Genomic DNA, 14,655 nt, shown 5'->3' with positions numbered 1-14,655 from the left:
GTAATCAATCCCTATCTTATATTTCATGACTTCTACTGGAGTTAAATTTGTAATTCTCAAACTGGTTTGCAGTGTTGGCTTGATAACAGAACTTGAATAGCTATGAGCTACTGAGATAAACACAGGGCCCATTCTGCACTCACACAGAAGGTGCTGAAAACCAGGCCACAAATATCTCCAGTCAGTGTGGACGGTCAGTTCACTTTATATTGTTTTGATTCACGGCAGCACTGGGAAAACAATAGGGAGAGGATAGAGGTACACAGTCTACTGATTGGTATCTTAAGTACTACCATATTAATTCCTTGAGAGGTGAGGTGGCATGTGATCCTCAGTCCCGACACATCGTTGATCCCCTAAGCTCTTACCCCGTTTAGGATGCCGTCGACAGAATACAGAACGATGGACAAGATTAAGATGTTCCAATACCAATTCTGTTATTTTGATATCCCATAGAGCAGGAGCATTGCTTTCTTTGCTCATTCTACTTCCATCTCTATTAGTATTTTTCGTGGAGCTTCATAGTTTCCTTATATATAATTACAAAGAAGGAAAGTTATTATTCTGAACTCGAGGGTCTATATATGCAGGACAAAATTGAAGTATGAGAATAAGATTGATAAAAAGGGTAGAAATATCGAGTAACTAGGAATTCAATGTCAGGGTGGCAAAGAAAGGAATAGGAAAGTCATTGCACCCATTTGTTGAAATGTGTATGTTTGTTTGGTACCTGAGCCTTTACACATGTCCCAGCATCCCTTCATTACAGATATCAGACTACAAATCAATTTGAAAAGGTACCATGAATACGACTAGTCAGGAATACACGCATACCTTCTTTTCTCATGATATGCTTGTAATTTTTTTTACTTTGGGCTTGGCAGAGAGCTGCAGTACATGGAGGCAAGAACAACGCAAGGAGATTTACAATATATCTGGGAACATGGCAAAGGATCGCTGACAACCCTCTCGGTTGATTTGAATAACACAGCTATTCTTATGAAGTGAAAGCATGGCAGGCATTGCTCCTATCTCACTTCGGTGCTCTTGTAGACATACATGCAGTGAACACGCTCATGCCTGCGGAGATATTGCTTAAGTCTGCTCTTTGTAACCATGTAGATGATTATGTTGATTATGAATAGTTCTATACAAATATTCCTTTTGATCCTAATGTTTTCACCTTTGCTGCTAATTGAACAAAAACATCTTCTCTCTTCCAACAGGGACCACGTGGTCTGCTTGGCCCAAAAGGACCCCCAGGACCATCAGGACCCCCAGTAAGTCTTTTGTCTTTGGACTATAAGTGCTCATTGTGAAATTCCAGCATATCAGAATGGCTGGTGATCTTTGAAAGTGGTGGGGCTTAATACCCGCCAGGAGTTCACCCCTTTTGTTTCAAAATTTGCCTTGAGAATTCCCTGACATGTTAAGAAATACCTTCATTATGCCAATGCCAGCATTTTGTCATTGGTACCCCCATATGACAAGTATTACATTCAGTATTCCAGTACCAAAATGTGGCCATTGATACTGTCCATATACCATTGGTGGTCTATACGTCAAAAATTACCTCCAGTATTTCAGAGCCAGCATTTTAATAATGGTTTGCTTCCTCCATCCCACCCCCTCAGCCCCAATATGTCATGACTGCCCTCTATTAGGCAAATAATTTACTCCAGTGTGCCAGCTTTTAGCCATAGCTGTCCCTTTTCATCAACTATTATTTCCAGTATTTCAGGATCTGCATTTTGCCTTGAGTACCGTCCTTTATGCCAAGAATTACCCACAATGTCTCAGGGCTAACATTTGACCACCTATGCCCCTATGCCACTATGCAACTGCATGTATTTTTTCACAGATGCCCCTATGACAATAATTACTTCTAGTATATCAGGGACTGCATTTTGCCATAGGTTCCCTTCTTATGCCAAGAATGATTTCTGTGAGAAAGTACCTCTTTGGCATGGTTAGCCCTCCATGTTTTGCCTGGTTTTGATGGGGTTTAAAATCTAGTGCACAGGGTCTGTGCCAACCAGGTTGGCTGTGCCAGTGCTTCTTCCCTAATAAATCCCCAATTGCTATTTATACCCCCTGTAAGTCCCTATTAAATGGTACCCTGGGTGCTTAGGGCCTGCAAGCGGAAGAGTGTCCCTTGGGACCCCCTCACTGGGACCATACCACTACCCTTGCAGCTCACATGACCCTTTGAAGAAGAAAATGGCAAAGATGACATGAAACCCTACCTAGGTGCCATGCCAGCTAACACTGCCTGACGGCATAGGTAAGTCACCCCTGTAGCAAGCCTCACAGCCCTAAGGCAGGGTGTACTATAATACATATTAGAGCATATCTGCATGAGCAGATATGCCCCTGTAATATTTAGGTCAGTTCCCTAATGTTGTAAGTGCCTGGGAAGCCATAGAGAGTACATGGCTGGAAACTCGATACACCTCCAATTCCACAGCACCATGATGGCTTCACTGAACACAGGTGTGTTTGTTATGAAACTACTCCTAACAATAACTCCACAGTGATGTCATTGTGGGATTTATTGTACCATGTACTCAGAGGGCACCTCAGAGGTGCCCCTGAAACCTACCAACTATGGTGTGGTCTCTGACTGGATGTAGGAAGCCAGCCACCACCAAACATGTTTCTGGAGCCCTTGGTAGAGAACCCTTGCTCTCTGGGACCAGAAATCCTGAGCAGATGTGTCCCACCCCCTTCCCCAGGATTGGCCAGTGCGTGAATAGGGAAGCTTCAAAGGCCTGCCACATTTGTAATGTGACCCCAGCCTCTGTTGCTAGTAGCAGATGGCAGCCCCTAGTTTTCACTCCACTATGGGCAGGAAAACAGGCAATAAAAATTCAAAAGATTAGGAGGTGTGTCCACCTCTGCCAGCCACACCCCTCTAAGGTGGGGGAAGGAGAGGCAAAGCACAACTTTCTGTCCCTTCCATCTTGGCGATGGGGGCCCTCCAGTCAGGGCTAGGTCTATGCCCCCCTCTCACAGGACGGTGACATAATAGAGGGTGTGGTCACCCCAGGTAAGGTGACCATTGGCCCTACCTGCTACGCCACAAAAACGCCTCCTAAAAGTAGTATTTAGGTGGCTCCCCCAGACCTAGGAACTAGATCTGCAATGACCTAAGAAGAAAAAAGACAACCCTACCGGCCTGTCTCCAGCTTCAGCAAACCTAAGACCTGTCCCGACAATAACTACATTATGGTCTCTGGATCCAAGATCCGTGTCTCCTACCCACTTTGCACCTAACACCCATGGCCCGACTGGCTCACCTGCACAGTGAAGTCTCCCTGGCAGTCCTGGTCCAGCATTGGCTGACCTCTCCTGCTTTCCACAACAGCCCCTTCTGTATGACTACAGAGGCTTCTGCTGACTGCGAACGCTCCAGTAAGAGGACTCTGATTCCAAAAGGCACCCCTCCACCCGAAGCCCCTGGGTTTTGGTGAGCTGCGCCAACAGTGCCCCTATGATCTCCTACATCTCTTCTTACCTCTGCTATCATTGGTCTTCTTCTTGCAACCTTCGGTGCCATGCCTGCAGCCTCTTTGCTGATCAAAGAATTCCCATTGAAAATCATTGGGCACCCAACGTTGAAATTGCACCCTACACCCGACCGCCCCTGTGCCGCTGGTGATGTATGTATCGTGCTGCTTTGTGGCCCCCCTGTGCTTGACCTAACCACCCAAGTTTGGCCCTGGCAACCAATCTACTTACCTGCAAACAGTGTGGCACCAGGCACCCCCTGTCTCCAATTGAAGGCATTTGGCGAACTCCGATTTTGACCCCTGCATCCGGCTGCAACTGTGCCGCTGGTAGTGCAGTTTTGGTACTCACTTGACCCCTGGCTCTTGCTGATTTTTGGCTCCGAAGACTGGGATTGTAAGTGCAGTACTTACCTGTTGAACCACAATAATGTTTTCTACGTAGGGTAACATTGGACGGTGTTGAAACGTTTCTAAATTTCGATTTTTCAAAGTGAAAAGTATTTTTAATTAAAAACTTACTTACCTTATTACAAAGATCTTGATCATAAAATATAATACAAACATAATATAGTTTTTTAAAATTGGTCTAGATCACCTTCTTGAGTCATGTGTCCATTATTGATCTTCTTGTGCAATAAATGTATTACACTCCTCTGTGTTAGGCCTAAGGATGCTCGCCCACACTGCCACTAATAGAGCACTTTGAGTTTTACATTGAACTCTGTACACTTATGGGGATCCCCTGGACTCTGTGCACAGTATTTCCACCTAGGGGCAATATCATATAAAGAGCAGCTACCGACAATTTCCAATATGCCAGATGTTTTTTTAACCTTGGATGCCTTGTAAGCCCAGTATTATATTGATTAACTATGCTGAGTATGGCATAGCCAGCTGTAGACTCACAATCATAAAACACATTTCACTCACACTCCCTCACTCATACTCACTTGCTTTCACATTTATTGTCTTCTCCCTCACTCAATCTAATTCACTCTCCCACTTACTCATTCTCATGCATATTCACTCCCACTCACTGTTACTCACACAAACATAGTTATACTCAAATGTTCTCATTCTTGTTTACAAACACACATATACACACTCACCCTTTTACACACTCTGACACTAGGCCCTGGTGCAACTGCACCTGCTGCACCATTGATAGCTACTCCCCTGACTCAATTCCACTCTCTCTCTCAAACTCCAGTCACTCATTTCTAACTCACTCACATTCCTTCAGTCACTCTCTTACATTCACTTTCACTTATTCATACACATTCTTAAACTCAGACTCTCAGGGCCCGATTCACAGAACTAACTTAAGACAAAATCCTAAACTTACTACTTTTGGTATTCACAGAAGTTAGGATTTTGTCTTAAGATTGACTTAAGACAGACTTGAGACAGACTTAAGACAGACTTAAGTTAGGATGTTGTCTTAAGTCTGTCTTAAATCTGTCTTAAGTCAAACTTAATACAAAATCCTAACTTCTGTGAATACCAAAAGTAGTAAGTTTAGGATTTTGTCTTAGGTTGGTTCTGTGAATCGGCCCCATAATCACTTTCACTCTCATTGACAATCTCACACACTCACACACACTCTCACTTAATGTCATTCATTCTCAGTCACTGCTAAACAGACTCACAAACACATTCACAAATGCACAGAAAAACAAACTTTTTTACTAACCTTGCTTCAGTTGCTGACAACTTGGAAACTCCATGACAGCAGCAGAGCAGGAATCTGGAGCTGATATCTTCCACGATCTTGGCTCTGTAGGAGAGGAGGGAGACTGGGCGGTAATTCTTTAAAATAGAGGGGTTGTCTCCCACTTTTTTAGAAAGAGGCATAGCCACAGCTTCCTTAAAATATTAGGGACCATCACTGGCTCAGGCATAATTTTTATACAGGTCTCTTCAATTTAGGAAACCTTGAGAAAATAGCTTTTTGGATCAAGGGGGTAGGGCGAGAAACATCATTTGGAGAACCAAATTTGATCTTCATTAACAATTATGGCAGATCATCTTTAGTTATTAGAGGGAATGCATTAAGATGGAGGGGATTCCTATATCCAAAGGAGTAGGACTGACAGGAGTGCTGGGATGGATGCTTTCTTTGATTATCCTAATTGTTTCGATGAAAAAAGAATTCAGTTCATCATATAAAGCTTGTGCGGAGACCACTAAGACATTTAGGCGATCAGGGTTGGATAATTCTGAGACTGTTTCGAATATTGGTTTGGTTTTATTTTCAGAATTTATGATTTTGTTTGAGAAGTAGGTTGCTTTGGCTTCCCAAATTAATTTTTTATAGGACTTTAACTGCAGGAGGAATTTAACCTTTTTTTATGCTTTACGCCATTCATGCTGAGATTTGCGTAGAAATAATTTGGCTTATTTGAGGTCATCTGAGTACCATCTAGATGCCTCATCGGATGAATCAAATTCAGCTTATGCAGAGGGGCATTTCCAATTCCTGGCCAGAGTGCCAGGAGCCAGGGGTGCGGGCGTTCCTAAAGAAGTGAGCACACTTAGAGATAGGAAGATTCAGCAATCAGATTTATCTAAAATATGGCTCTAAGCATGGGTGGCTGTAGACCTGTGCTGAGCAAAATTAAAACTGGTCAATGGCTCAGTCAGATTGGAAGATGTGGGACCCTCATTAGGGTCACTTGCCCATACATTAAAATCACCAATAAGCAATATTATTGCATAATCAATGGCCAAAGCCACCACTGAGTCGGTCAGGGCAGCCAGAAACTGCGGCATGTGGCTTGGGGTTCTATACAAGGTAATATATATCAGAGAGGATGTAGGTTAATATAGTTTGATTATCATATTTCTGCTATTGAAATTGGTAGTGAAGTGAGTTTGGTGAACTTTAGCTGTTGGTTAATGATCGCGGCGATCCCCCTTTCTTTTTTGCCATGAGGTCTGTTCACGTTCAAGAGCTGCTAGAACGTCTGGCATAGAATCCTCGGTGAACCAGGTTTCTTTTAAAAGCTGAAAAGCTGTTATTCTGACTTGAGAAGATCATACATCTTGAGATGATGTCTGACCAAGGATTGTTTATCTAAGAAAAACAATATTTAAATCTTTGTTAATAGGTTTAGACGATGGCTGGAGATCAGTTTCCACCCTGATAGCCTGTCTCACTGGTCCTTCCAGAGATAAGGAGTGAGACTGATTGTAATTTAAAAAGCCCAAACCATCCGGTCTTTGTAGCACAGAAACCTCCGAAAGCAGATGTTTTGCTCCCAGCGCTCTGAGTGTTGCGGAGGAATAAGTTAAAATTTGGCCATAGTGACTAGCCCCTGGCCAGGGCCAGCTGCGGATGGGCTTAGACGGGCTTGCCCTAGATGTGCGTTTGGCCCGGCTGTGCTGCTACCATCAAGATAAGGGCCCGGAGCTCTAACAGACTCTACCTACACCGGCCCTGATTGGCTCACCCCCTCAGCCAATGATAGTGTCTCCCAGTGCATCTTAACAGTGCGTGTAAAAGGCAGATTTATAATCACTCTAAAAACATTAAGGAACTACACAGAATAGACTGAAAACATTAAAGGACTCTGCAAATTTGGCTATAAATCATGCAGGTGAACAGACGTACTGCAGCTGCTAGGTGTGCCCAGTATGTAATGGGCACTGATCAAAATGAGTTCCCCAGCTACATAATGGCTTCACTGAAATATATGGTGTTTGGTATCAATCCCCTTGTATTAATAAACCCACACTGATTCTAGTGATGAATTTATTAATACATGCACCCAGAAAAAATCCCTAGAGCCCCCCACGCTGAAACCGACCAGACTTCTAGTGTGCTGACTGACTGGTCTAGTCCAGCCTGCCACCATAGTCGAGTTGCTGACCCCTAGGAGGCGAGACCCCCGCTCTCAGAGGACAGAAACGATGCCTACTCTGGGGAGAGGTATTATTACCTCCTTCCCCAGGAAGGCTGGTAAATTAGCAAGGCAGGGTGGTTCAAAGAGCATACCACATTTCGTATATAAATCTGGCTTCCCTCGGAGATGAGGGGATGCCAACCCACCATCCAGGGACTATTTGGGACCAGGACATATGGGAAAATTAGCTATGCAGGAGGTGTGGTGCGCTGCCAGGCTGGACACACCTCTAGGGTAACCAAACTTGATGTGAAAACAAATTTAGAAACTCCACCATCTTCTGTGTAATGGATTTAGGAATTATGGGGCAGGGTGATGACCCCTCCCCAAAGGAAGTGGTCATCTAGGGGGATTAGTGACCACAGGGGTAAGTAGCCTATTGGCTACTAACCCTCAATCCCCTGAAGCACCCCTAAATTCAGTATTAAGGGGACCCCCCCCCTCCCCTGATACCAGGACTTCAAATTTCTATTGTTCAAAAGAAGAAGTAAGCAAAGAAGAAGACTGCTGACCCGAGAGCTGAGGAGCACAACTGACTTAGCACCAACCCTGCCAGCATTCCTGCTGCACCTGACTCTTGTGGAACAACTGATTCCTCCTGCCGCTCTGCAGACCTCAAGAAACCCATAGGGCTGCCAGTGCTTTAACAATTGCCAAAGGAACTCCCTTTGGTTAGAGAAGCTACTACCCTGCAGCCACAGGCATCAAAGAAGCAAGACCTGGTACACCGACCTGCTGACCACAGGCCCTACCAATGTAGCAGCAAACCAGGAAGAGGTAGCAGTACTCCAACAGTTCAGATCTGTTCTCCCTCCAAGTGTGAGGACGCTACGACCTACCGCAGCTGCACAACACCAGCACCTCTGGTACCAGACCCCTTGTAGCAGCCAGGCTTATTGTGTCTAGGAGGAAGACAAACATGCAAATTGAGGGACTTCAGGGAGAGTGAGAACCACATTTAGAGTCACCCACCACATTTAGAGTCACCCAGATGTCCTTTTTGCCTCTCAGCAGCAGAACGAAGGATAAAGAGTGAGTCTGTTGACTGCTGCCACCGACTCCTCAAAGCACCTATGCACCCGCTCTCCAGAGCCCGAGTCCAAGGAAGGGGCGGTGTCAACGGGGTCCCCACACCCACAAGAGCAAAGCCCATTCTTGGTTTGCCCAGACTGGACTCCCAGTCACCACTTGCAGCCTCATTCTGCAGGTCCCCTCCAACGGCAAGTGACTCTAGCTCAGAACCCGAAGCCAAAAGAAGCCACTGCACACGGGCCTCACAGCCCAAAGAGAAGTGAATCAACTGTGTCCCAACTTACCTGAGGATTTTAAGGGTCGAGCCCCCCTGTAGGTTCTCTCAGACTGGCACCCTAGTCCCAGCTTGCAGCCTTTTATCTGAAAGGACCATTCTCCCTTTAAAGTGAAAGGGACACCCAACGCCGTAACATACCTCTGCGCCCAGATGTCCCAGAGCCTCCTGGGATGACTAGTTGATGTGGCCTTGGCTCTTGCCCCATACTCACTAAGTCCAGAAGAACAGTCATGTTAGTCGCTGTTAAGTGCCCAAGGGGCATATGTATCAAACGATTTTTTATTCCCAAACACTGCGATTTGCAAAACAACAGCATTTGCGAATACAAAATCGCAAAACGCTATGTATGAGTCTTTTTCGCATCGCATTATTAAGGAATCGTGAATTTTGCGATTCCTTCATTTTGCGTAAGCATTTAAGGAATCACAAATTGAGATTCCTTAAATGCTATGTAACAAGCACCCAAGTTATGTGATTTCTCCATAAGAAATCCCAAATTACCACCAACTTCAAGTTGGTGGTAATTTGCGATTCCTTTCAAAAATGCACTTTTTTGGCTTTTTTCAAGGTACCATGTGGAGCACATACATGCCCTTAGGGCATGTATGTGCAACATATGTGCACACATGCTCCTTTCAGGGGTGCATCAGGGTGTCCTTATGACACCCTTGCACCCTTGAAATTATTCTCAATTTGCGATTCTCAAATTGCGAATCGCAAATTGAGAATGACTTCCCATTCATTCCTATGGGTTTCCTGGTCCATAGGAATGAATGGGAAGGTATTCCTTAATTGCGATTTCGCAATTTGCTAATTGCAATTAGGGAATACTAAGAAATCGCAAAATATTTGCGAATTTTTAAATACATCCCGTTTTGCGATTCTCAAATAGCGATTCTCAAAAAATCGCTATTTGAGAATCGCAATTACGGATTTTGATACATATGCCCCCAAATGCAGTACATGGTTCTCCCAATAGTATAACTTTACTTCACCCAAAAATTGCCCTGTGTCAACTTTTGGAAAACTGTAAAAATTCATAACTCGAAAAGTACATATCTGATTCTGGTGATCTTGCTATCTTCATTTATACAAAAATATGTGTTATTTGTATATATTGGTGTCGGATTTCTTTATTGAGTGTGTGTTTATGTACTGCCTTTTTGTATGCATAGATGCTGAGCACTACCCTCTGCTACCCCTGACTGCTCGCCCACACTGTTTGTGCCTCTGAAATTAACTCTTTTGGGGTTTGCCTAGACTCTCTGCACAGTGCACCTCATTTTGGTGCTCTATATAGAGAGTCAGCTTCCTACACCCTGCACACACATACTCCCTGACAGAGATGTTACAATACCAGCATTTCTTGGAGGAGCCTTTGAGAGGCCACGGTCAAATGTTACATATTGTCTCTGATGCAAGATACTCTCTCCTATTGCTTCCCATTCTCATTGGTCATGGCCTGACAATGACACCAGAGCCTACACATTTCTGCATGTGCTTATTCCATGTCACCCATGAAAGCCAATGTCTTGCAATTTCTAACTTTTCTTCTCCTGTGCATTTTTCAGGGAGTTTCCGGATCAGACGGACAAGTTGGACCCAAAGGGAATGTGGTAAGTACTTTTCTACCAAATACCTCATTATGAAACAGTGCGACATTATGGACGAGCTGCCTATTGATCAACGCATATTAATCGTCTCTCTGTTGCTGTAGCAGGGGATGTCAACAAAAATTCTGCAAACAGGTGTTACGACCATGTTTTACGAATGCTAAAATCCGGATTTCCTCTTCGGATTCAGGAACACATTGCTTCACCCCTCATACATAAGCTTGTGGTAGAACATTGCAAACAGGTGTGTCAAAGCGCAGCACTGGGGTGGAACCGTCAAGGGTCACTGTTCACTTATGTTCTCTAGCACGTGTGATTCCATTCAGGAGTGTCCAGGCCCTTTACAGACTTCACACTGCTAGTGATATCTAACATTTAACATGGTTAGATATAGTTTGATAAATATTAGAAAAACAAATATTGTCAGATTTGACTCTGGCTTGATTCTTGTTTATGACGTGAGACAAACAACCAAACATGCGCACGCCAACCAGTACACTTGTGCAAGCATGCGTGTACACACACACACACACACTAACCCATGTACACATGCACACGTGGATACACAAAGCCACCCATGTACACATGCATGAACACGTTCACAAATACACACACACGCACACACATTTCCTTCTTGTGAGTTAACTCTTCATATTACATTCCAAGAGGATTGATGGGGAACTCTCACATCATGTTTAGGGCATGTTGGGGCATAATACCAAGCAATAGCGATAATTATCGCTATTGATTGGTTAGCGTGAAAAATTTACCGCTGCGCTGCGGCGATTTTTACTGCAAATAAACCTTGGTATTACCAAGGTTTATCGCAAATGCGATAAAAATCGCCGCAATGCATGAATATCGCTGAAAAGTCAGCGATATTCATGCATTACCGAGCTAATGCTCTTAGCCATGTTATCCACCTCCCATTGGATAACATGGCTAAGAACTGTTCAGGGCAGGTGTTGGCTTTTGGAGATATTCGCGCTTAGCGCGAATATCTCCAAAAGTTGGTAATAGGAGATAGCGATGTTAGCGACTGCTTTCAGTCGCTAACTTCTTGGCACGCCCACTTTGCATGTCATTAGTGCTAAATATCACTGACATGCAAAGTGGGGTCCAAGATGGTCGCTATCTCCTACTAGCTGTCGCTAACTGGTGTTAGCGACAGCTAGGTAATAGGGAGATAATTTTATCTCCGCTTTCTTGGCTTTTAAAGCCAAAAAAGCGGAGATAAACCCCCTTGATAATATGCCCCGTTATTTCTCAACGAAGAATGAAAGAGAAAAAATAGGAAACGTCATCAGTTCATTTCACCCTAGCTTATTTGAGGTGTCTTAGTTTAGAATGGATTCAAAGCAGCAAGTGGTGATTATTGTGTTTTCATGTCAGATATGGTACCCAACATACCGTCCTTGCATCAGCACGCTGACAAGCAGAGTTTTTGTTCAATTCTGTGAGCTCCAGTCTTTCATTACCAGTCAGTTACATGTTCCAAAAAAACAAACATGAGGTGTGCATCACAGAGCAGCACCTACAGACAACCTGAAACAATGTTTGTGACATCACTGACTGCATATTTCTGACATTGTTCATGCTGCACCACAGCTAAGCCTTATAAACAGCTGCACCTCTCTCTCCGCAGGGACCGCAAGGTGAACCTGGCCCCCCAGGACAGCAAGGGAACCCCGGCGCGCAGGTGAGTCAGATGGGGCCACAACTGATCTCCCAGGAGAGACTTGGCTGGCTCCGGTGTGTCAGTGTGAGACGCTAATAAGATTTGTATTCAGTTTGTTCAGTGCGATTTCCCCCACTGGGCATGTAAGCACGACTCTCCCTTCGAACCGCTGGCCCGGTGCCACAGAACCAGCCCAGACGTGATGTGCTTTGATTGCGAGAGATACACGAGTGTGCGCGAAGGAGACCTTGACGAGGACATGATTATCCTGCCTGTTGGAACGTGTTTGCCTGTTGTCTCTATACTTACAAAAACGTGGTAGCACAAAAGGACCCTGTTATATTTACCCTTTTTATTTTAGGGGACTTTGTTAGGGCACCACACATCCTCTGTGCCTCTATTTCTTTGTTTGTTTGTTTATGTTTTCCTTACTTGTCAATTCAGACAGAATCTATATGACTTTCAAGTGTTTTGAACAAAGATGTCACCAAGAATGTAAGGCCAGATCACGATGCTTGTACTCTTTGTCATTTGGGAAGAGGCTGTCTCTAAACTGGCGCCACAACCTTCCTTCTCCCTGTTCCTTAATATCAGAGATGGCAGAAACCTTATGCCTCATAAAGCTAGGCATAACTGTGGAAGAAGTCTCACAACGCTCCACATTTTCCTGACTTTGCATGTGTGGTGCACTGTACTGCATATATCCAAAGAAAGAAAGTGTAACAAAGTGTGTCCGATTCACAAAGGGCCACCTGCACTCGTGATGGAGGCCTCGCAGTCATAGCGGGGCAGAGGGGAGCACTCGTGCCGGGACCTACGCAATGGAGGTCCCGATACGAGTGCAGGGCCTCCACCTTGAGTGTGGGGCCTCCACCTTGAGTGTGGGGCCTCCGCCATGAGTATGGGGCCTCCGCCATGAGTGCGGATGCTCTTTATCAATCGGTCCCCATATGTTTTGTGGTGGGAAGATGCCCTTCCAGTACACACCCTTAGCTAGATAGAATGCATGAACCCTTGCGCTATGGTACAAGGGTGTGTGCGTCGGCGAATGACAGCCCAAAGGGCGCCATCGCATCGCATGGAAAACAGCGACATATCTTAATAGATATGGCACTGTTATCCTCTCTCCCTGCAGATAATACCAATGCAGAGAGTTTCTGTGCCCTTGGAGAAGTGACGTTTTGCCACCTTCTTTGATGAGAATTAGTAATAGTTAATGCGTCTATATTCACTGGTGCCCCAGCTAGTGTCATATTATCATCTAGTACTGAAAGCTGCAGGGGCTGATTTGCAACTGCATACTGATAGCAACGGAGCATATCTCAATGGCATAGATATTTTAGCTTTTTTTTTAGACCTAGAGGCAAGGATAGAAATACCTCATCAAGTTGCAGATGTTACACCTAAACCTGTCAAGTCTAAAACATTCCTGCAATTACCCACGGTGAGCGTTCACTTGGTTTAGTCTGAAAATTAGATATGTAAAAAATGACATCTGAACAAGAAAATGACACGTGCAAAAAGTGTGAATCTTGCAAAGTAAAAACTAGGAACTGAGAGCAGGATTTTCCATCACGATCAGTCAACTCCAGAGAAGGGGTCACCTTGAGACAGGAATTCAACAAGTCTGTCAAGGCTGGCCCAGAGCATCTGCGGGGCCATAAGCCTTCATAAGTAGCCTGAGAAGTGGGCATGGAAGGGATAAGCAGGCACAGAGGGCCACAAGTATGGACCAACTCAAGGACAAGGCCAATAAACATGCAGGCTATAAACTTACAGGCTAACCAGCAAATCAGAGCCGAGCCCTCCAAACGGCAACAACAAGTAGAAAGAGCTAAAGTTCCCAAAATTTTTATCTTTCCCAAAACAATTTGGGAATTTGAAATTTGACTAGGCAGGCTTTAGAACAACCCAGCCAGTTGCTGTTATTGTAGATATCGATTAATACTCATATCTTTTTGTGGTTTTGTGAAGCTTGTATGGCACTGACAGCAGTCTCGGTAGACTATTTCTTGAACAGTGGATTCACAACTGCTCGGTGATTTAATGCTGACTTTAGCTTTCCCCCCAAAAATCATTAAAGCGGCCTGAGTAAGATCATGATAAAGCGCCTTGTTCAGACCTTCTCCTGGCAATGCCCTGGCCGGGTCCTGGAAATGTTCTGAGAATGTCATAGTAGTGCCCTGGCAATGTCCTGGCAGTGCCCTGGCAATGTATTGACCTTGTCCTGTCAATCTTCTGAAATTGTCCTGGCAATGGCCTGGGATAGTCCTGGCCTTATCCTGGCAGTACCTTGGCAATGTTCATGGTAGTGTCCTGGCATTGTCCTGGTTGACTCCTGCCAAAGTTCTGAAACTCTCCAGACAGTGCCCTGGCACTTTCCTGTTAGTGTCATGGCAATGGCCTTGTAGTGTCACGGTAATGTCCTTACATAGCCCTGGCAGGATCCTGGCGGTTTCCGGGCAGTGTTCTGGCAATGTTCTGAAAATGTCATGGTCGTGTCTCCTGGGAATGTCCTAGCATAGTGCAGACCTTGGTCTGACAATGCCTTGCCAATATTTTATTAAACCCTGGCAGATCCGAACTTTGTCAGTCATTGCACCAAATGCGATTTTTATTTATTTTTTGTTTTGACATG

At 44.6% G+C, this 14,655-nt stretch overlaps 1 protein-coding gene across 2 annotated transcripts in view; it reads left to right on the top strand.

The window, feature by feature from the left end:
• The window catches only part of COL5A1 (collagen type V alpha 1 chain), a 473,296-nt gene that overhangs the window by 306,287 nt on the left and 152,354 nt on the right, over window positions 1–14,655 (top strand). For both annotated transcript variants that reach the window (XM_086921052.1, XM_086921051.1), the window contains exons 21-23: window positions 1,227–1,280; window positions 10,298–10,342; window positions 11,985–12,038. In XM_086921052.1, coding sequence (XP_086777178.1) covers window positions 1,227–1,280; window positions 10,298–10,342; window positions 11,985–12,038 — 153 coding nt within the window. The remainder of the gene's footprint in view (window positions 1–1,226; window positions 1,281–10,297; window positions 10,343–11,984; window positions 12,039–14,655) is intronic.

The sequence above is a fragment of the Lissotriton vulgaris genome, chromosome 5, assembly GCF_964263255.1.
Source record: "Lissotriton vulgaris chromosome 5, aLisVul1.2, whole genome shotgun sequence".
In the NCBI taxonomy this organism is placed as follows: domain Eukaryota; kingdom Metazoa; phylum Chordata; class Amphibia; order Caudata; family Salamandridae; genus Lissotriton; species Lissotriton vulgaris.
Note: the sequence above shows the minus strand (reverse complement) of the source record. Positions and strands in the feature narration are given on the sequence as shown.